This window comes from Ammospiza caudacuta, chromosome 1 (assembly GCF_027887145.1).
Source record: "Ammospiza caudacuta isolate bAmmCau1 chromosome 1, bAmmCau1.pri, whole genome shotgun sequence".
Classification (NCBI taxonomy): Eukaryota; Metazoa; Chordata; class Aves; order Passeriformes; family Passerellidae; genus Ammospiza; species Ammospiza caudacuta.
The window spans coordinates 44,988,650-45,010,136 of NC_080593.1; the positions used below are offsets into that span (position 1 = coordinate 44,988,650).

The 21,487-nt window shown below is 43.8% G+C and overlaps 1 protein-coding gene across 1 annotated transcript in view; it reads right to left on the reverse strand.

The window, feature by feature from the left end:
- TMC2 (transmembrane channel like 2) overlaps window positions 1–21,279 on the reverse strand; it is a 30,638-nt gene extending 9,359 nt beyond the window's left edge. The window contains exons 1-15 of the mRNA XM_058815913.1: window positions 21,234–21,279; window positions 20,873–20,920; window positions 18,564–18,915; window positions 17,667–17,819; window positions 15,350–15,440; window positions 14,351–14,432; window positions 13,956–14,062; window positions 12,037–12,135; window positions 8,668–8,810; window positions 7,099–7,246; window positions 6,476–6,664; window positions 4,826–5,005; window positions 3,860–4,012; window positions 2,368–2,496; window positions 142–209 (exon numbers count right to left, since the gene is read on the reverse strand). Coding sequence (XP_058671896.1) covers window positions 142–209; window positions 2,368–2,496; window positions 3,860–4,012; window positions 4,826–5,005; window positions 6,476–6,664; window positions 7,099–7,246; window positions 8,668–8,810; window positions 12,037–12,135; window positions 13,956–14,062; window positions 14,351–14,432; window positions 15,350–15,440; window positions 17,667–17,819; window positions 18,564–18,915; window positions 20,873–20,920; window positions 21,234–21,279 — 1,988 coding nt within the window. The remainder of the gene's footprint in view (window positions 1–141; window positions 210–2,367; window positions 2,497–3,859; window positions 4,013–4,825; window positions 5,006–6,475; window positions 6,665–7,098; window positions 7,247–8,667; window positions 8,811–12,036; window positions 12,136–13,955; window positions 14,063–14,350; window positions 14,433–15,349; window positions 15,441–17,666; window positions 17,820–18,563; window positions 18,916–20,872; window positions 20,921–21,233) is intronic.
- Window positions 21,280–21,487: the final 208 nt, after the last annotated feature.

The following is a 21,487-nucleotide window of genomic DNA, read 5'->3' on the forward strand; positions in this document are numbered from 1 at the left end:
ACACGCTTTTATAGTTAAGCACAGAAAGCAAATCAGAAAAAACAGAACCCAGAGGTTTATCTTGTTGGCTTGGAAGCTCTCTAACTCCACTAACAGGTCTTCTCAATAACATGAAAAATAAAATAAAAGGAAATATCTTACCAAATCATTCCCTGGTTGAAAACCAGACCCAAAACGTTGCCGCTAATGTCAAACTCTGCATAGGACGGCTGTGTGGGGAAAGAAAGGAGAGTGTGCTGTTGCTGGAGGTACCTGCTGGGTTTCTGCTGGGTGCATGATGCTTATTCAAAGCTGGCAAGCAGGGCTTCCTGGGAGGGCTCCTGCTGCGTGCACTCTGCCTGAATGAGCAGCACAGGGAGGGGAGAGCAGAACTGGAGCTGCTGCTGCTCCTCTCTTGGCTTCCTGAAAGCTGCCAAGATCGATGGAGGTGCTTAGCGTGCTCTGTGATTCTCTCTCCCTGCTAATATGACACCAGCTGTGAGCATGGCACGGGACCATGTTTAAACTCCAGCTGGTGCCTGGCTATGGACTTACAGTTCCACCCTGGTAAAATATTGAATCTTGAAGCAGTGATAATTATGAGCTGGAAGGCAAATGCTATGCTGGATTATGTCTGTGTCCCTGGGTCCAAGCTGCTGAAGAGCAGAAACACAGGGAAAAGGGAGAGAAATACAAGGGAATATATGACCTGATGGGTATTAAGTGACGTTTTACTCTGTTCTAGCTGATCTATTGCTCCATATAAAGCAGTATTTTAGCTATTTTAGCTATCTGATGTGGGTGCTAATGGTGGCAGGTCCAGAACAGGCTGGTCTGATCTACTGGCAGTATTTGTTGCTTTATAAATTATTATTTTGTTAGATTTGCCTATGATGAAGCTACTTCTATATATATCTACTTTTGTGTGCACAAAACTTAGGTGATTTTTGTCAGATGAAACTTTGTGTAAAGATTTTCATGTTACGTTTTCTTTTAAAAAAAGCTATTTGTTTTTAAACTGCAATGCAGGAAACAGAATTCGAAGAAATGGTAAGTGATGCTCTTATATCTTTGGAATCCTATGTAGTATGTCTGGTTTTTATGCTATTTGCATTTATTAATAGCGTCAGCAATTCACAAAGATGTTTGTGCTTTATGATGAAAACTCAAGTGGAGTCTAGTCAGAGTCTTGCTTTGCTGACTGCTCATAGCTTTGGGAAGGGATGGCTGTAAACACTGGGGGTTTTTTTTGTTCTTTTGATTCTGGTCCATTTCTACTTTAAATCTTCAGCTAGAAGTTAATATTGGCTTCTTTTTTGCATGAAAATAAAGACAACTTTCAGCATCTGCTGTCCTCTGCCTTGAGTATTCCTAGGTGAGAAGACTGGGTTAAACAAGAAGCTTATTCATTATCTGCATTAGAAAAACACATAGAAAATTGTGCTGGTGTCCCTGGCTGGGTTGGGTTAGTTGGCCATCAGCAAACCATCTTTGCAGAAGCAATGGAAGTAATTTCATGCTGCTTGGCTGCTGGGGGGACCCTCCTAGGCCACCGTGGGGAATGTCCTCTGCCTCCCTCAGAAGAAACACAGAGCTGCACAAGCAGCAAAATGCCTGTTGTGCCCTGCCTGCTCCTCCTTGACCAAAGCCCTCCTTTTTGCTCCTCTCCAAACCACTCCTGGGAGCCCTGTCACTATGACAGCTAGGCAGTGGGTCCGCTGATCTGCTTGTAATCTTGCAAGGTATTTTCATCTCTGAATCCATCTGCTTTTGTTTCCTCTCCTGCGAAGCAATGGACTTCCCTCCCTTATTTTATTTGGTGTTTTGTGCAGCCCCAGTACTGACTGTTTGGTAATGCAGCCTTTATGAGTAATGGAGTCCAGTGCTGTTGTGTGTTACATGCACATGAGAGGGGAAGGAAATGCTCCTTGTTCCACTGCAGCAGAAGAAACACCATGAGCAATCTGGAGCTTCTGGAGCAGAAGCTTCCAGGAACAATCAGGAGACACTGCTGTGAGAAAAGCTGGTTCCTGCCTGCAGGGTGGCCAATGAACAGGAAGGTCTGGGGTTTTGAAAGGGGGTATAGAAGGGCCCAAGGTTTTGGGGTAATAGCAACTGAATGAACACCAGATTATTTCTTTCTTAAGTCAGCTTCATGTCTTAAAGTTCTGAGATGGGGAGGAGAACTGCATTTTTGTAGAGTTCTTACTGGGATGGAGCTGATTGATCCAGAAAAGTGATGCAGACTATGGATACCAATTATCCAGCAAGATCAGACAGCCACTGGAAGCATTCAAAACAAAGTCATTTGTAGTGTTTGACCAAATGGCCCTAAATTACTTTTATCTTCTTGGCTATAAGATACTGACTGGGCTATAAGATACTTACAAATCCAGCCTCTAGGTCCCAGCACCAACAGTAATTCACAAATCTGACAAAGCAAGCTCGGATGAAATCTCCCACCAGAATGGTTATGTAGGTCACCAGGATATCAGACACAGTGAGCCTCACGAACTCCTGCAATTTAAAAAAAGGAAAAAACCTATTTAACTCCTATAATTTCAGTAACACATTCAGGACTGTATTTTTTATTAAGCTATTTGTCTTTATATGACAGTAATCTTCAGGAAAGCATGCCATGAGCAAACTCCATGCCTGTTTTCAAACTATGCAGTGCCTAAGCTTTACCTCTGTGCTTGGGACCTACGAGCTCTGTTACAGCTTTTAGATCTGATAGCTGCTGCTGGCATTATTGACTGCCCTGCATGCTGTGGCAGCACAGAAAGTGGGAGCAGAATGTTAATGCTGCAGGAGTGCTGCTGTAAAATATACTTATGCCCTCAGCTGGTTTGATTACGCATTGCTCTGGTATGGCTCAGCCTCCTAACTTTCATGTGGACTTCTAAGAAAATTGTTCAGTTGTAAACAAGAGCTGTGTGCAAGTGTAGAAAAAGGAGATGTGCAAGAGAAAGGAAGATAAAATTGCAGGCAGAAGGAAGACTCATAGGGTGGAAATAGCTCGTGGCCCAAGGATTCAAAAAGAAATACACTTACAAGAAAGGTTTTGAAAGTATGAGGGATAAAAACAAAGATCAGCTGAATGACAGCTCCGCTGCACCAAGGATCAGCTCCTTCTGATGAATGACAGTGGCTGGTCTTTTCCCACATGGCTGAGAACCACCTGGCTTTTGAAGATGCCTTGAGTGTGCACAGGAATCCATAGCCTTGTAGTTTGGCAAGCCCTAACTATCTCTGTCAGCCAGTAAACAGCTACTTTTACCTTTTAAGTTGTGCGTAGTCTGGCTGCGGATCTTCTTGGTGCAAGGTAAATAATGCAGAGTGGATTTGTCTGGTGAAGCTCTGAGGACTTGAAGGCCACCCTGTCTGCCTTTCAAGGGGATTTCTTTTGCCTAATTCTGCTTTCATCCCATGGCCCCATGCTGCGTTACTGACTGGGACATGTCAGGAGCTCTCCTGAGGCATGTCCTCTGGCTGGGTTTTACACCTGCACCAAGCCCTCTCTGGAACAAGTGCCACAATAAGTGGAGAAGAGAGGTTTGCTTCAAAGGCACAGTCATGATCTGAACAAGACCATGGTGCAGGTGTGGCTGCAGACTGTCTGGCCTTTTGTGCTCTTCACAGCCAGTGCCTCAGAGCTGTGCATGCCCTGGCTGCTTCCAGCTGAGGATTTCACCACCATGGCTTTAGAACCATGGCCAAGGGCTGGTATTGCCTTGGTGATGCTGTGTGAGAGTGGGGGAAAGAGCTGCTGTTTGTGAGGAACACTTCAAGCCTGGAAATGTTAGAGGTGTCAGTTGCAAAAATGTAAATGGACCATCCCAAACCAACACAGAGGCTTGCTGCGTAATGGATTTCTTACGATGCCGACAGTTGTCTCCCAGCAGGGTCCCCTGGGCACGTCTGCAGGGTCAAGGGGAGCTGGGGTGACAGCGCTGTCATTCCCTGCAGACGAGTTGTGGTGACCAAGCAGTGTCCAGTGAGTGATGTTTTTTACCACATCCTCTTCTGCCAGCTGCAATGAACAGACACACCCACACCCCCCCCAGACAAAACCATCAGAAAATAGAAAACATGGAGGTGCTTGAAGAAATCCGTGGCATTGAGTTCCTCCCTGCTCCTTAGCAGTTACCACCCTGTGTCTGTTCACAGTGGAGTGCCAGTGCTGGCAATAGCACAGAAACTCCTCTTTTGCCTGGAGCAGGGGAACAGCTGAGAGTGGGTCAAGACTCCGTGAGTTTTTGGGGAACAAGCAGCATGCTCCCTGCACGTGGAGGAGTCAGATCTCCTTCAAGACTCCTGTATGCAGATGTAGCCTTCACCCAGTCCTCCTACTTCACATTATTCATAATTTTTCAGGGCAGGCAGAGCAAACCGCCCTGGTGATTCTAATTCTTCCCCGTTTAAAACAGAGTAATTTTTTCTGTGGATAAGTTAGACGTTTATCCTTTCCTGCAGTTATCTGCCCACAACATGCTACCAGGATAATGTTAAAGAGGGGAGGCCGGGGAAGAGGATTATAAACTGTATCCTCAGGGTCTGCAGTAATAGAAATTGCAAACAATGTCAGATGGAGAAAAAAAAATAGAATTGCCCTAACATGCTGTGATTATGGGAAGACAACAACTATGCTCTTTTCAGGTCTGTAAAGAGAAGCCAGGGACTCTGCTTGGTGAGTCTCCCTGGGGCACTGCCCAAGAGGACTGGGGACAGAGCAGGCACCCTCTGCAAAAGGAGTGATTGTCCCTGCTGGCTGTGAGGACAGAGTATGTTCACCCTCAGCTCTGGGAAATGCTATTTGACCATGGCTTTTTGGCTCAGCTCTTACTTTTTCGTTGACATCATCCATCAAGGCCAACAAAAACGTGTAGAGGTTTCCCAGGAAGAGCGCGAAGATCCGCCCCAGCTGCCACTTCAGCCCGATGCGGGGATGGTAATTTTCTAGGGCAGCGATGGTCTCAAACAGCGGAGGGCAAAACATGCCCAGCAGGGACATCACAATTTCAACCTGCCACGAGGAAAACGAGATAACTGCTCATGGTAACAACAGTGACTATCTTACTTTGGGCAGAGCAGGAGTTGCTGGCAACTGGTTGGATATTTCTGAAGGATTTATAAAGGGGAGGGAGTCAAAGCAAACTCAGCTTCTGGCTTCGCTCGGCATGCAGGCAGCACAGTGTCAGACTTCAGGGCTGGGTTGCACGACTTGCTCTTGCAGGAGCATTTTTGCTCTTATCTCAAAGGGATGAGCTGCAAAGAATTTGCTCCCTGTCAGTCTAGACTCATGAATATTTAGGTTCCTCAAGTACCTTGCAGTATTGCTTGCATCAGCTCCAAGGTTCTTATTTTAGTTTCAGAGGAAGTGCAAGACTTGGCTTGTGTGCATAAAGATAATTAGTCAATGCTAATGTTTATTTTCCACATTCAGCACCTTTGCTTTTGCAGAAGGCATTTACAGGCTTGAACAGAAGCACGTCAAGATCTCAGTTTTGCAGCTCAAGAAAACGTGTCCCAGTGGTATCTTTGTGCCTCTTTATCATGCCAGATACTAAGTTGTACTGTAGTCAACGAGGTCATTGGCCAGTTAAGGTTAGCTCAGGCATGACTTAAAGGCTTTAAATTCTATTATAGCCCTTTGGGCCCGTGGCCTGCATCTGTACAGGTGCAGGTAGTCTCTGACTCCTCTTTGTGCTTTTCTTTCCAGGAGAAGTAACAGTACCCAGCACTATATTTGTTCAGATCTCACATTATCACCAGGAAAAGCTCAGACATTAAAATTCTTTTAATAAGATTTTTTTCCTTTGGTAAAAATCTATAGTGATAAAGCATTTGGTAAGCAAGTGCTGTCTTTCTAAAGATTTCTGAATGAATTTTAAAAATGCATGGCTTTGGATTTAATTTGGCTTTGATATATAAATACATGTTAATGTAGTAGACATTGAAATTAAACCTTTGCATAGGTTGAAATATTTTTTGCTGTATGTGAAGAGCTTAAAGATTTGAACTTCTCATTCCAGACAAGGGAAACTTTGACAGTTGACATTTTTTTGCAGGTTCTAAAGTTTTATTCCCATTATTCAAGGTGAATGACAAAGATTTGATTTTAGAGTTAAGTCTGATTACAAACATTTCTAACACCCAGAGAGCTTTCTAGTACAACAGAGTTTGTGAGTGTTATGATGCAACTTGATTCTTAAGATGGTGATTGGTATTGGAAGTGCTGAAAAGCCATTGACTTTTCTAGTGATTTATTATAAGAGTATTTTCCCTTCTCTGCAGGAGTTGTTAATTTGCCCTAGGAACTTTCAGGGAGATCGATGTGCATTGCAGCTACAACAAGTACAAAGGTACTGAAGGGCACTCCTGGGCCCTGGTAGGGAATCCCCCTGCCTTGGATGCTGTCCTCAACCTGTCACAATTAATTTGCTGATGTCCAGAGGAAATTATCCCAGCAGAAAACTGGAAGCAGTTTCCTTACCTCATTTCTTTCATACCATCCAACGTTTTGCATTTTGGAAAATGTCTGGGAGCGTTTCACCACAAAATAAATGAGGTAGCCACTCCCACACAAGCAGCAAATGATGAGGACATTGGCCAAAACACGCAGGAACCTCCTCAGATGGATATTCTCATCCTTGTTGCTTTCTTGCTCATCTACAATGGACTCCTGAAAAAAACAGGAGGGGTGCATAAGAAATTGGGATGGATATCTTGCACCACCATGCATGAGGTGACATCACAAGGTTTTTCACCCTATGAAATTCAATCTTCTTCTATTCTGGCTAGATCCAACTTGGCAGTTTTGGTTAAATTCAAACTAACCTCCACAGAGGCATCCTGGTTTGACTGAATGATATCAAATGGCAAAGAGCCTGAGATATCCCAGGGGAACTACACTCATAATTAATAAAAATTCTTTTAAAAGCCAAAAAAGGGGAGTTAGGGGAAGCGGGTCACAGAAGCTGGATCTGCCATGGATCAGCACCATGCCCCGTTCCTTTGGAGAGATGCTGGGTGGGTATCCAGATTTCCCGTTAAATCTCTGCCATTGGTAGGTGCTGGCAGTGTCTCCAGGAGCAGGCAGAGGACAGTTAGGTTTACCTTGAAGCTGGTGGTGATGGATGCAAACTTGTTGTCTGCTGTCTCTGGGTTGCCAATGAGGTAGTCCCAGCTGGTGAACATTTTCCAGCTGAAAATGAAGTTGTTATCATCCCCATCTGCCGTGCTCTCATTGGCATTGCGAGCCATCCTGCGTGAGGGTGTGAGCAGGGACAAGGTCAGACAGTGCTCCACAGAGCCACCACACACCCTTCAGCTTTGCACAGCTTGGGTAAGATGGAGTGGGGCAACCATTCCTGGGGCCTGGGAGTGACTAAAATGTGCCATATACTGGACTTTAGGTCTAAGGAGGACTGAACTGGCAGGACCTTCTATTAAAAATAGTGATACAGAGAAAAACTAGCATAGGTGATTGAGGAAGTTAAGGATTGCTTTGTCCAGCTGGTGCCTGAAGAAAGTCTGTTCACAGTGCTTCTGGGTCCTAGGCTGCAGTATATGGCTATGCTACCTTTAGTTAGTTAAATTTAGTCAAGACCTCCATGTCCCATCCAATACACTGCAGCACAAAGGTTTAGTGAGGCTTCACTTGCTGCGCAATGCTGGAGCCAAAGAGCTTGCAGGAAGTCATGCAGGGAGGGAGAAAGGATTATTCTTGTTAATCAGCATAGGAGCAGATATGGCTTCTGCTGTTTCCTCTCTATTATTTGACCACTGAAATCCTTTTGTAAATGCCCCTAGAGTTCTTAGCACTAGTCCCTCAAGGAAGGCAAGACAACAGATGCTGCAATTTCATGGCAAATGTGCAGCAAATCCCCATGTCCCCCTCCAGCCAAAGGCTCAAGTAGCTCTTTCTGCTGCACAGCAATATGGCCTGTTTCAGGAAGCTGTACAAATCTGTGGGCTTATCCTTTCTTCCAAAGAAAGGAAGAACTTTTCACAGCATGTCCTTCAGGCAGATATAGAGGGGCTTATTTTTTTTATTTTTAACTTTGCAGAGACCATTACAGCACTGACAAGGGCTTTGGTTGTGGGAGCCTCACTGAGGCTGGGAACAGTGCACAAGAGACACAGAAATTGTGGCCACTTTTAGACCCCACTGATTAATTTAAGGACTCAACAAACACAGTCTGGTAGCACTTGGCTCTTTTCTGCAACCGTTGCACTGTCTGTGGGACCCATGTTGTCTTTCAGGAGTGTTTATTTTGCAATGAAAGCATGCAAAAGGAACATTTGAAATTTACTGCAAGTAAAATCCTCCTTCATTTACAAAATTACCTGTTTGATGGCCCTGTTGTAGTGTTGGAGGAAGGGTTAAAGAGATCTGGAGGGGAGGAGAAGGAAGAGGATGGCTGGAGTAGGAATGGCTCAGAATAGTGCACATGGGCACACGCATGAGGCAGGGGAGTGCCCAGTGCCCTCTGCCCACCAGGGCCAGGGTGGTGGATGGGGAGGCCGAGTGCAGGAAAGCAGCAGGCACACACCCCCCTTTGCCCACATTCCCCCAGCCATCCAGCCAAGGCTGGAGCAAGTCTGGGTGCCCAGGGAGGGGAACCCAGCCGTGGGACACATCTGCGTGGATTTTGCAGAGGGGTCAGTGTCGGCTGCACTTACGATCTTATAACAACCATCAGGCTGTAGCCAAATACGCTGATCCCAACCATGAAATATGCCATTGGCAGCCTGTATTTCAACCAGCCAATTGTCCTCTGGTTGTTGTAGTAGCCATAAAAGAGCGCTGAGTATTTGATGTAGCCCTGGAGGGAAAGCAAAAGAAATCCTGTGTAAGCTGTGCAGCTTCTTCTCTGCAGGAAAGGGGTTTCTAGAGAAAACTGAAGATTTAAAACAAGGAAAATCAACCTGGAAAATTTTTAGGGTCTCATTCTTGTCTGTTTGCTGCTCTGGCACCTTTGAAAGCCATATTCTTAAGAGTTTATCTTCCTAAGAGAGGTAAGATGAGGGAGACCATGTCAGAGGATAGTGGCTTAAAACTAAAATGTGGTTTTGATTCATCACTGTTTCATCCCTCCCAGAAAAACATTATTGCTCTTTGTGGCTGCAGCCCACCTGCTTCTCTAAGCCAATAATCAAACACTCAGATCTTGTATAAAAGCAGTAGCAAAGGGCCTTCCTGCCATGATATGAAACTTTTCCTTTCACGTAGGAGGCAGCTGATGCTCAGTGCCTTGCAGATTTAGTTCCTTTTACTGGCTGCCACCTGCAGAGCAAATATAACTAAAGAGTGAAATCAAAGCATTACTTTCCTGTGGAAAGCAGAGCTCAGGCACAATATCAACCATGTTGTCTCAAGTAATCTTTTTTTTGCTGTGCAATCTGTTGAGCATTCAACAAGCGTGCAGATCACCTAGTCTGCATTAGCAATCTCTCCCTGGTTTTCTGTCATATCTCACCCAAGTTGATGTGTATCACTGCACACTGTATGTCTCTATTTTTTGCCCCTTGTCTTTCAGCTCCTAAGTTAAGTGTACTTAATCAGTCTGGCCATGATAGTTGAGCAAGCTCCCCTCTGATCAAGCCTTTGGAAAGACTTTACTTGAGGCTCGTATCAGAGCCTGAGTAATAGATCTTGTCTGGAGACATTGAAGGGTTCACATGGAAAGGGGCTTCTGGGGCTGTCTAGCCAAGCCCTCTGCTCCAGGCAGAGCCAATTGGAAAAGGAAGTGTTGTGGCTCAGGGCTATGTCCAGCTGAGCTTTAAAAATCTGCAAGGACAGAGCTCCCACAACCTTTCTGGGCCTTTCTTCCACTGATCAATCAAACTAAACTCCTCCAAAAACTCTTGACTTTTTATCCCTAGACTAATTAAAAGCTTTGGTACCCTCAGGTGCCACAGAAGCTGCATTTTTGCCCTGCACAAAGCACTGTGCCACAGGTCCAGGACCGTTCTGTGTGTGCTTCTACCAGGGCAGCAAGCTTGTGGCTGGCACAGCCCAGCACGGCTGCTTGGGGCTCGTAGCCTGTTACACACAGTGTCTGCTGGGGAGGAGTGGTGGAAGAAAGCCTGGTGAGATATAATGTCCCTGGAAGGCGCTAGTGAAGTTTGCTTCTCAAGCTGTAATTCCAAACCTTTGTCTTCCTGATTCATCAGATGCCAGGGACTGAAAAATGAGTTTCTCTGCTCACATCATCCAGTATGCTCTTTAAACTCCATTTGTGAGACATGGTGTCTGGTGTGCAAGTGAGACTCATTCCTTCCCGCTCCCCTAGAAATCTGTGATGTGACCTCCTTCCTGCCAAAGCATGCATTTCCCCAGCTCCTCTCTCCTGAAAGGTATTTTTCAGGGTAACAGCATTGACTCTTCATTTGTGCCTACTCTGATTTATATTTCCCCCCTGCACCTCTCCTGTGGAGCATGCTGGAATAAGCCTCTATTCATTTTCAAAGGGCAAACCTCTGCACAGGGCTTCATTTGACTTCTCCTGGCTGCAGAGGGTGTTGGTGTACTGGGCTGCCCCATGGTTGGAGGTGTTTCTTGAGCTTTAATAGCATTCCCTGATGTCAGACAGGAAGGGAATGGGTGCTGGAGGGGGACCTGTACAGCAGAGGGGTTCAGAGCAACTCCTCAGTGACAGCAGGGGAATGTAGATGTGTGTACCAAGCCAGAGGCAGGACACTGGCAGGTCATGGGAGTAAGCATTTCCTGGAAGCATACAGCCTCATCCAAAGACAAGTTTTCTTACTGATGGGTCTATTACTTATGGTCTCCCAGAGAAAGTCAGCAGCTGCATTTAATCAGCACTCCTTCAGATTTTTTGTTTGTTTGGGGGTTTTATTTTGCTTTTTATTTTTCTGGATTAATGAGTTTAAATGCTACCTTTTGTATTTTTACAGTGCACTACTCAAATGAGTTTTTCATTCCTTACACTTCTATTAAAAATCTCCCTAATTCACCTCTGAATTCCGTATTCTGACAGTGAAGGAAAGTGCAGGGAGAGGAAGAGTTGAAAGGATTCTCAGCAGATTATGGGGGTTAATGAAGGCCTGGCCCTGGCAGGTTCCTGGACACCAGTATTTAAAGCCTTATTAGTTTAAATAATCTGGTTTACAAGAAAGTAGCTTTTCTTTTTGTTTGGTTGCTTTTTGTTTGGTTGGTTTGGTTTTTTCTTTTTTTTTTTTTTTTTTTTTTTTTTTTTTTAGCTAAAGAAATTGCAAAGGGGTTTATTCCAGAAGGACTGTAGCATGTCGTCCCATGCTTGTAGCATGTGGGCCAGTGCTGATAAAATTTAAAAAAAACATTTCCAGAAGTAACTACTTTGAAAGTCAGATCCCAAGGCACCAGTTACATCCCACAGTCTTCACCCCCTGCACATACCTTTTCTTGGGCTGTTACCTAAAAACACTTAATCCCTTTGGCTTAAATCTTCAAAGTAACTGAGATGGGAGGTGGATTGGTATTGCAGGCAATCACCCAAAGATGGCTGGAAACTTGATATTTCCTTTGGGTACAAGTCCTAAACATTTGTTTGCACTCCAGGCTCATGTGAATATTTCAGGGGAACAGGGAGGGCAGGCCCATGGGGAGCAACCCCCTTTCCAAGCACTTTCAGCGGTCTGGCAAGGTGATCCCTGCTCGTGAAGGGGGTCTGCAGCTGAAGTCTCTGTCTCGCTGCTGGGTTTGGAGCAGCTCCAGCCTCTCACCTGTGTGCTTGCTGCTTTTCTGGTTGGCAGCAAAATGGCTTTTGTGTCTGCACACACATGATGCGTGCCAGGCAGCACATTTGTGTATGGAAGTGGTTCAAATCCATATGCAGGTGTCTGCTCATGGACATGCTGCTTTGGGCAGAAATCTCAGCATCCGCAAAGATTTTGTTGCAACTAAAGGCATTCCAGACTTCTTCTGGAAGAAATAGGTGCTCCACTGGTTTAGCCTTGGAACAAAATTGTCCTTGCAGCATTCACTAACTTCAGAGGGGTTTAGGAGGAATTCAAATGATCTTTTATGATTAACACTTATATGCTTACCTCAAAATCCCAAAGTACTGAAAAATCCATAGCTGTTGCTTGTTCAGCCCGGGGTACAGTTTTCCTTGGCAAACTCCCATAAGGCATTCCCATCAGGACCTGGAGAACATTCGTAACCATGATGCATGTATACTATAAAACACAGTAACATTTTTTTAACAGTTTTTTTTTCTTAATAAGTCTGTCTTGTTTTGGTTTTGGTTGGTTTTCCTTTCCTGTTGATTTTGATATATATTTTATTTCTTAATGCTAGAGCAGCAGTTTTTTAAAAACTGCTTAGCATTAATTTAATTTATAATTATTTAGTATCAATTATATCTATTACTATTTAGTACTAAGTATATTTAATAATGTACAGTATTACATTTATTGTTTATACTTAGTATGAATTTCACACAAATAACCAGAGGACTTCCCTTTCCCTGGACATATCCATTGCACAGGAAATATTTTTTGGAGAAACTGTACCCTCAAGGAACATTTGCAGTTGAAATGTCCTTAGTTTGGCAAGGAGTTCTTTGCTTGAACTTCATGGGTCTAATGCAGTAAAGGGATTAGCTCCATCTATTTATGCAGAGCTACTCCTCTGAGAGAAGTCAAGAGCACTGGGTCAAGCTTGCAATATAATTTGTATTTTTCAGTCCTGAATTGAAAGATGTTCTCAAGGTGAGGTAAAGGGCAATTAGGTTTGGGGGGGAAAAAAGTATGACAAAAAGATGCAAACAATAGTTTTCATGGCCCAGGCTGTCCTGATGGCACCATGCAAAGCAGGTCTTGCAGCTGGAGCAGCAGTAGAAGTCCAGACAGAGAATGCTAAGGGCTATGGAAAATTATTACAAAAAATTATTTACAAGCTGACTGGTGCCAATACCAAAATATCTCATTAGCATTCATAGCCTAGAAAGGCATATCATCTATCACTTATTTTTTAGGGCTATCTAATTACACTCAAAATAATTTATGGTTAAATGTTTATTGCCCAGCTACTCTCCCGTATCGTAACAGCTCAGTAGGCAGTGAGTAACAGTGTGCATACTTCAGAGAGGAGAGCTCCTGCCATATGCAGAGTTCCTAACCAAACACATTTGTATTGTTCCGTGCTAATGGTTATGTCTCCTCATCCTGCGGGGAAACTGAGCTTTCCCTTTCCATAGTGTGAGTGAGCACATTAAGGGGAACAAAAGCATGGTCCTCGGGAGACATTCTGCAATGCATATTTGCTCCATAAAATTCTGCACTGAACAGAACAGATGCCAGTGTCTGTGGATTGCACAGCCTTTAAATACTGCACTGAGTAATTTAGCCAGAGCTGTAATGGCTACATTAAAAAATTCTTCAATAAACGATCATATAAAGTTGGCTATGAGATCTTTTTCATTCTCCAAGAAGAGTGAGAAATAGAAAAACTAAAAATAAAACAATTGCTTGTGAATCATAGGAATTGGAAGTACAGAAAAGGGTTATTTCCCAAGCAAGTGTTAGTTGGCAGAGTGCTGGGAAGTCGTCTGTTCCTTGAGGGGCTGTGCCATGGCTGCTGCCCCATGGCCATGCCCAAAACTGAGGGCACTTAATTATTTTCAGAGCACATTCCATTTCCTGTGGCTCGTGCAGACCAGATCTTGTGCCCAGGATTGGAATGTCATGTTCTTCCCTTTATTCAAATGTAAAACTAGCCTTGAATTAGATTGATTGTTGAGCCCCTGTTTCAGCTGCTGGATGTGCAGCATCTCTGATAGCATTTGATGTCTCCTGACATCAATCCAACTTCTGCTCCTGTGTCAGTAACTCTTTGTAAATAATTGTCCTCGGGCATTTCATTTATCTAAAGTGATGCCTGTTATAAGGCATTTGTCCTGTCAATGCCATGTTTGTGTCAAGCAAAGGGCAAGATTTTCCTGAAAGGAGAATTAAGCACTTACCTCTGGAATGATAACCAGTCCAAATATTAACCCAAAAAGGACAAGATTTACTCCATACATCCAGCGCAGAAATATGAAGTAGGAAGCAACAGAGGAGCCAAAGTGACCTTAAAGCAGAAGACGTTTCATGGTTAGGAGTTTAGGAGGATTAAAGTGTCCTCAGCAGCCCTTTACCCTCAGGTCCCCCATGAGAGATTCCCCATGAGCCTCCCAGGAGTCCCCACAGCTGCTGGAGAGAGCAGCACCTGGAGCTGCCAGGGGTGTGTGCTCCTTGTCTGGCACTGATGCCCAGGGCGAGTGGAGACTGTGGACCAGGAAGCTTCAACACTGTTTGCAGGAAGACAAGGCAATCTTAGAAAATGTCCCACTGCCACCGCACAGCAACTTCAACTTACTCTCCACTTCCTTTATCTTCATCTCCCAGGGTATGCACTGAGTTTTAAAATTTTCAAAGTCTCTCTTAAATTTCACCCATTTCTGAAACAAGACAACGTTGCAGTGAGCAGAGAGGTGTGAAGAGGGGGTCTGCTCTTAAGCAGGGCTCTCTAATACCAGAGTTTGGTAGCATGATTAGGTGTGGGTGTAAAGTTCAAAGCAGGAGCTCTGGTCTGGGTCTTATCTTTTGGACTATTTCAGAAACACCCTTCAACCAAAAATCTCCCCCTCCCACTCCCAAGTGTTCACATTTATGATTTGAGTTTTAAGATTTTTAACCTTTTCAGGCTTTTGGAAAGCTGCAATTGTGCTATGGCTTGATCAGATTATATAGGGGTGGGAAATTCAGACCTGCCTCTGGATTGAAAGAATTGGTTCAGAACAAACTCTACTTAAAACAACATTTAGTTTGATAAAACACTGATCTTGAATCTTTCCTCACAAGGCCAGCAGCTAAACTCCCATTGATTTCATAATCTCAGGTCTGGCTCCGTTTTGCACTTCTCAATATAATCTCCATGACAACATGCAACTTGGCTACCAACTTCAAAGCACAGCCATCATTCTCCCTGTTATCTCCTCATCGCTGGAGAAGATGAAATTTTACAGGATGAGGGGCAGGGCAAGTGTTTGGCAGGCCCTCTTTTCCCTTTAGGGGTATCTTCTCTTACATATCCAGGTTTTGGAGATTGCAGCCAGAAAGCCATGGTTTTCCCTGCTCCTGTAAACCCTCCCTTGCTTCAGGAAAGGTCACAATCAGGTTCAGGTAGGTGTGAATTTCCCCCTGTTCTTTCTGCATTAGTTGTAGATTTGAATAAGTATTTTTTTGAATGTGGGCAGGAAGTTTTATTCTGACTTCCTTGTGCCTCTTTCACCAAATAGAGGTCAATAAACCCAGAAATGTGCTGAATACACAACTGAGTACCCAAGCCTTTCTCTGACATTGCCGTAGCACTTACCTTCGCCATCATCATCTTATATGCATACAACTTTTTGCCCTTTCCTTTTCCCAGTGCTCCTTCAAACTTCTCTACAAAATCTTGTGCCTCCCTAATTGGAATAAAAACAAGCAGGTTATTAAAACAGCAGAGGGGTCTTTAGCTTTTCTCCCCTGCCTGCACCAGTGGGAAAAGCAACCATGCTCATAGCAAGGTGCAGACTTGTTCTCTCTCCCCACCTGCTCTCTGCTGATCAGTTGCTGTGCCATGTAGAGCTCAGACACCCACACAGGACTGTCAGGTCCCCAAAACACTCATATTCATATAGAAATGTTTTATATTAGCTTTAAGTATTGTTAGTGCCCCAAATCTTGCTCCACACTTCTCCCTGGGTGCAAACTAAAAGCCTGCCCATTTCTCTCACTGCAGAGCTCTCTCAGCCTGTGTGCCTGTTATAATTTTTCTCTCCTGATGCATTGGTCAAGGAGAAAATAACATTGCCTAGTGAAATAAACTCCAAGAGGATGCAGAGCTTCCTTTTATGAACACCTCCCAGGATAAATATGAGAGATGTGCAAACAGCCCAAGGGGATAATCTCAGTGCCAGAGGAATGAGTATATGCTAGTCAGGAGTAAAATCAAGCTGCAAAATGAAACTAGTTTTACACTAGGATATCTAAGGGAAATACAGAGGAAAATAGTCTAGGTAGATGCTGTTATGCTGAGTATGCTGAGCTTGTGAATAAAATTATATTGTATATTGGCATTGCCAATGAGAAGAGATTAAATTTCAGGAGCTGGGAGGTTTTATGCCATCCTAAGCCTGTGGGGAGATGGACTTCCACTTGGTATAAATAGTTGTCTAGGTCAGCCTGTAACCTTGGGAAAATCACCTGTGACTTCATTTGCAAATCTGAAGTGAGATTTCTAAATCTTGAACACATTGTTTTGCTCTCTTTGTGTTTTACACCCCTCATCTGTGCAATGTGGCTCATAATTTCTTCTCTCAGGGTTGAGTCCATGCAACCAAAAATATCTAATGATTGTACAGTGTGCTGAGAGCCTTTCTGGAGACCCCTGCACAAGCAGTGCAACAGTTTTGTTGAGGTTCATTAGTAGGTAGTGATGATTGCTGTAGCTCAGAAATAAGATGAAAGTATGGAAGGACATTGTCAAACATGATCCTAAGCAGAATTTTAGTCAGTATCCTACACCACAGGGGAAAAAATGCGTCAGAAATAACTCTGCTTTGCTCCTTTTTTTTTTTTTTCTTACAGAAATTTGTAATTTTAGGGCCATAAGAATTTATTTGTTATGAGCTCAGGCTCATAGCACAGCTGTGAGGTGGAAAAGCTACTTTAACACAGCTTCCCTGTTATAGATCTTTGCCCAGATTTTCAGAAGTAATTGGCAGTGTTCATGATTCCTGATTTTATTGGAAGATGGAACAGGTCTTGGCCTTCAGAGCATAAAGGAGAGAAGCAAAGACACATGGTGACTGTCAGCTTTGATAGAACAGTCCCTGCAGCTCTGAGCAACCTCTCAGCAAACACAGAGCTGGGCCATCACCACTCCCTCTGGGGCTGTGTCATGGTTTAACATAGCTTGGTTTTTAGTTAAAAAGAAAATGTATGTGTGCTTTGCAATGCTATTTTGAAATCTCTCCTTGTGGAAAGGGGTTTCAGAAGTTCCTTAAGCAGTAGAGCTGGGAGCTGAATCATTGCCTTGACAGGGGAATGGTTTGTTATGAGCCATGCCCTATCAACCCATGGGTTTTCATTTCTCTGGTCTGCTCTGCCCCACTGTTCCCCCTTGCCCAGCACTGAGGGGTCTCTGCTGCTGCCTGGGTTGTTCTCACCTTCATCAGGGTCTGTGTGGCAGATTTCTCTTTGCTCCATAAACCTCTGAAAATAATACAGCATTTTTTCCAAGCAGCCCCATCTCAGGACTGTGCACTAACAGGGCACTGGGCTGCTCTGATTTCTGTCTGACAAATAACATGAATAAGCAAGCCAGGGTACGGAGTTTGCTTTAACAAGCAGCCTGACTGTAGTGAGTCATTTGGTTTTACATACGAGGCTAGAATGTCCTGACCGTGGGTATCAGTTGAACAGATTTGCACTTTGTCTGTTCTTTGGTTACAGAGGCTGAAAATCAGATTGCATATTTTAACTCTGGTCATTTTTAGCCAGACAGGCTGGCCAGGTTCTGCCAGTCACTTTTTCTGATACTATGGTGTTACAGCAGCAGCAAATATGTAATTTCAAGGAAAGACACAGTGCACCTCATAACAGTCAACAGAGAGCCTGGGAAGGGGGGTTCCCATTTTGATGGGTACCTGAGCACCGAGAGCTTCTTCACCATCCTCCAGGGCTTGTTCCTCATGGTGGAAATCAGTTTTTTCTTTTGCTCCACCTGCTCCTTCAGCATCGCGAGCTCTTCCTCTGACAGTGACTCCTCATCAGAGGAGTTGGAGGAAGCTGAAGAAGTACTGGAAGACACACAAAATAAAGGACACAGAAAACCTCACAGGGGTTAGAGGGAAGGCCTTGATTGGGGTAGGCAGACTGCTGCTGCTGGCCCTGGGGATTCCACTCTGATGTGGGCACAGTGCCTCAACATCCCCTGGCTCAGTGTGATGCCAGTGCCCATCACACTCAGAGCAGGGCTGTTTCCAGCCAGGATAGTGAGGAGCCAGTTGTGTCCCACTACAATTTACTCAATAGTGTGCTTTGGGCCACATATCAGCTAAAGAACATTGCCTACAGCTTCCAGGGCTACAGCTGGCTCCGGAAAAATGGTTTTCATGCCTTCATAACAAAATGGGAGAGATATGGATAGAAGACAAAGGTTGGGACAAGCAAGATTTGGAAGAGGAAGAGAATTGAAAACACAAGGGATACATTTTATCTGGAACATTTCCACAGACCAACCAAAAAAAGGTCTCCATGCCCAAATTTCTCAAGGTACCTTCTTTAGGGGTGCTTTTCTACCCCTGGCTGTAGATACTAAGACTCCACTACATGCATAGACCTGATCCTGGCTGAGAAATTATATTAACTTGTAAACAGCTTGGTCTTGTGGCATTTTAACCTGTTTTCCACTGTGTCTCTTTAAGGAGAGCTGGAACTTTTTTGCAGTCTATTGGTTTTGCCATTCTGATCCATATGCCGCTGGCATGTCAATATCGCTGCCAGTCTGAACAAGGCACCGTAGTCAGGGATTGTTTAATTACCTGTTTTTCCTGCCCTTCTTCTGTTTATTCTCCCCCTCCTTCCCTCTCTTGGTTGTTCTCTTTTCTTTGTTTTCTGATTCCTTTTGATCTTTGTTAGGAGCCGTTTTGCCCCTGTCTTTCTTCTGGCTTCCTTCCTCTCTTGCCTTTTTTGCATTTCTGTTTTTCCTTTGGTAATTTTTTCTCCTAGAAACTCTGTTTTGTTGGCTGCCATTGTCTTCCTCTTTGCTCTCATCTTCTTCTTTTTCTTCTTTTTCTTCTTTGTCTTTCTCTTGCTTTTTGCTTTGAAGTGTGCTTGCTCTGCCAGTTTCCCTAAGGCATTGTTTGTTAGTTTTCTTGTCCTTTGCTTCATCTTCTGCAAGTGATAAAAAACAGTTACATTGGGAAATCCATGCTGGCAGAGTAAAGATTCATCAGAAGAGCATGGGTAGGCAGGACACCTGATGCAAACCCTGGTAAATTCAAAGAGCAGGTGCCTGTTGATCTCAATGGGCTTTGTGTTATGCCCTGTCCAAGAACCATGTGGAATTCTGCTTGTGCAACTCCCATTTAGGACACCACGATTTAGCACATCAGTGACTTATATGTGACCATAAGAAGATTGGAAATTAGTTACAAATGCAAAAGCCCATCCATGAGGCAGCACAGACAGATATCTCCCTGACCTGTAAACACACCAGAACAAAGGAAACAGAAATTGCAGTCTGGTACACAATGTGTAGTTTGCTTGTTGATGCGATGTCCTTGAAAGATGTTTACTTTTCAAGGCTGGGAATGGAGTTCTTCTATTTATAGAGAGAAAAGGCACAGCACAGGCACTATCTGGTTTTCTTTCTCTCTCTCAGTTTTCTTTTATATTGGATGGTCTCTATTCAGAGAAGAAAAAGACCAGACAGTCTCTGAGGCACATTTCATTCTTACTGGCATTGCAAGCTAAAAACCTCCTCTTTCCAGAACTCAGAAATGCTTCCAGCTTAAAGTATTGAAGTAGAGCATGATTTAGTTGCAGAATTTTATGGCAAGGGGGAAAAATTTTTCAAAAGTCCCCAAGTGTCTCCATCTCTTTCACTACCAAGCCTATTAAAATTAATAGTAAGTTTTCCAGAGTATTCTGGCTTCTTATTTTCCAAAATTTCTGTCTGATGAAAGTAAAGAGTTGGAGATATTGTAATAGAAGAAGGAAATTGGGATGGAATGGGATCCAGAGTGTAAAATGAGGAGCCTAAAAGGTGAGAAAAATCGAAGCAAAAAAAAAAATTTGAGTATTTGCATTTTTGGTTTGGTGAAAAGCTAGAAATTAATGACAAGCAAATAGTCTCTGGTTTTTAGTGGTAAAAAATTAGTAGGCAGTGGTTGTCACATTTGACACTGGGAATGAGAAGGAGCTTCCAATTAATTTCTCAGGAGGCATTATGCAGGTTTCAGTTACTATGTAATGGTCCATCTAAACTGAATTTTGATCAATCATATAGATCAAAGGACCACCTGCTCTTTTTGGGAAAATGTCCATTTTGGACAGCTGATGATATAGGGGGTTTTTTATTTGCAACCTCTCAAGTATTAGGCTAATTATGAAGCATTAATTTGTAACCTTTATCTTACTGCCTCTTTTGCCTTTATGGAAAAGACGGCTATAATTTTTTTAATAAAATAACTTACAATAGTTTGCTGTAGTATGAGAAAGTAAACTACTTTCTCATATTCTGTGAGTAATACAGACACAGTTGTGAACTGTTTTTGCAGAAACAGCTACATTTGTATCACCTATTCACTGCTGTTACGGTCTTACCTCTTTGCTCTCTCACTTGAGATATACTATACCTGCAGAGTTAAAGGTGTTTTTAGTCCTGTCATGGGCTTTTCCTAATTTCTCTCAAAGCCATAAGTCTCCCTTCAATCCATTTTCATCATTATCTTCTTGCAGCCATGACAGATGAAGATCCCAGTGTGTTATGGTCTCAGCAAGCATTACAGGGAGGGCAAGCTGGACCTCAGTGTGGTGCAAAGCAGCCCCAGCCCTGCACAGGGTGGTGCTTTACTGCAGTGCCTGATTTACTAGGGGCTGACTCCCGGGGGATGTTGCCTCTGACAGCCTCCAACTCTGGGAACATGGATAAAACAGGACTGACTGCTTAAGAATGGTGATTTACATATCACTGTTATAAGTCAAACCTCAAGGGAAAAATCTGCTTGCTTGCAAGAAACTCATGAAAGAGTTTGTGTTGTAGAGCAAGTCATAAGTCAGAGAGAAAAATAAAAGGTATCACCTCTTGTATTTCAAACAGTACCATATTTGTTAATCTCTACATTACCTTCACTGTCTGTGTCAGTTTCCACTTCTCCATCAAACTCTATTCCAGCTGCAAAACGAAAAATGAGGAGTAATTGCATTTGTTGCTGGAATTTACACGTGTGATGCTTGACACAGCTGACCCTTAAGTTCCAGCTGAGCTTGGCAGAATATCTCTCTTTGATTATACATTATATTCCTTCCCTACAGAGATGCTCTTAATATTTACTTTAGCCTGGCAGACTGATGAAAGTCCCCTGCCCGAGCAACCTGAAATTGTATGGTCTTCGAGAGATGCAAAGTGGTGTGCTCAGGAAGCCCCAAGAGGTTTAGTCAAGTATTTGGCAGCATGCAAACTGAAATGATCTCACAGTGATACCAACCATCTTCCAGGATGACCTGCAGAGTGCTTTTCTTTTTCTTCCCCATGGCAGGCTCCCGTCTATTGCCCAGACACGGTGTCTGCTGCGCTGCACACACACCCCAGTCATACACAGCTCACTCCCTCTTCCAGTGCCCATGTGCTTGTCTCCTTGGCATTGCAGGCAGATGGGCACGTCCAGCCGTCAGTGACCTCTTGCTCATGAGCCATGAGGAGGACAGGGAGGGGTGGGAGAGGCAGGGAGAACCGGGGCTC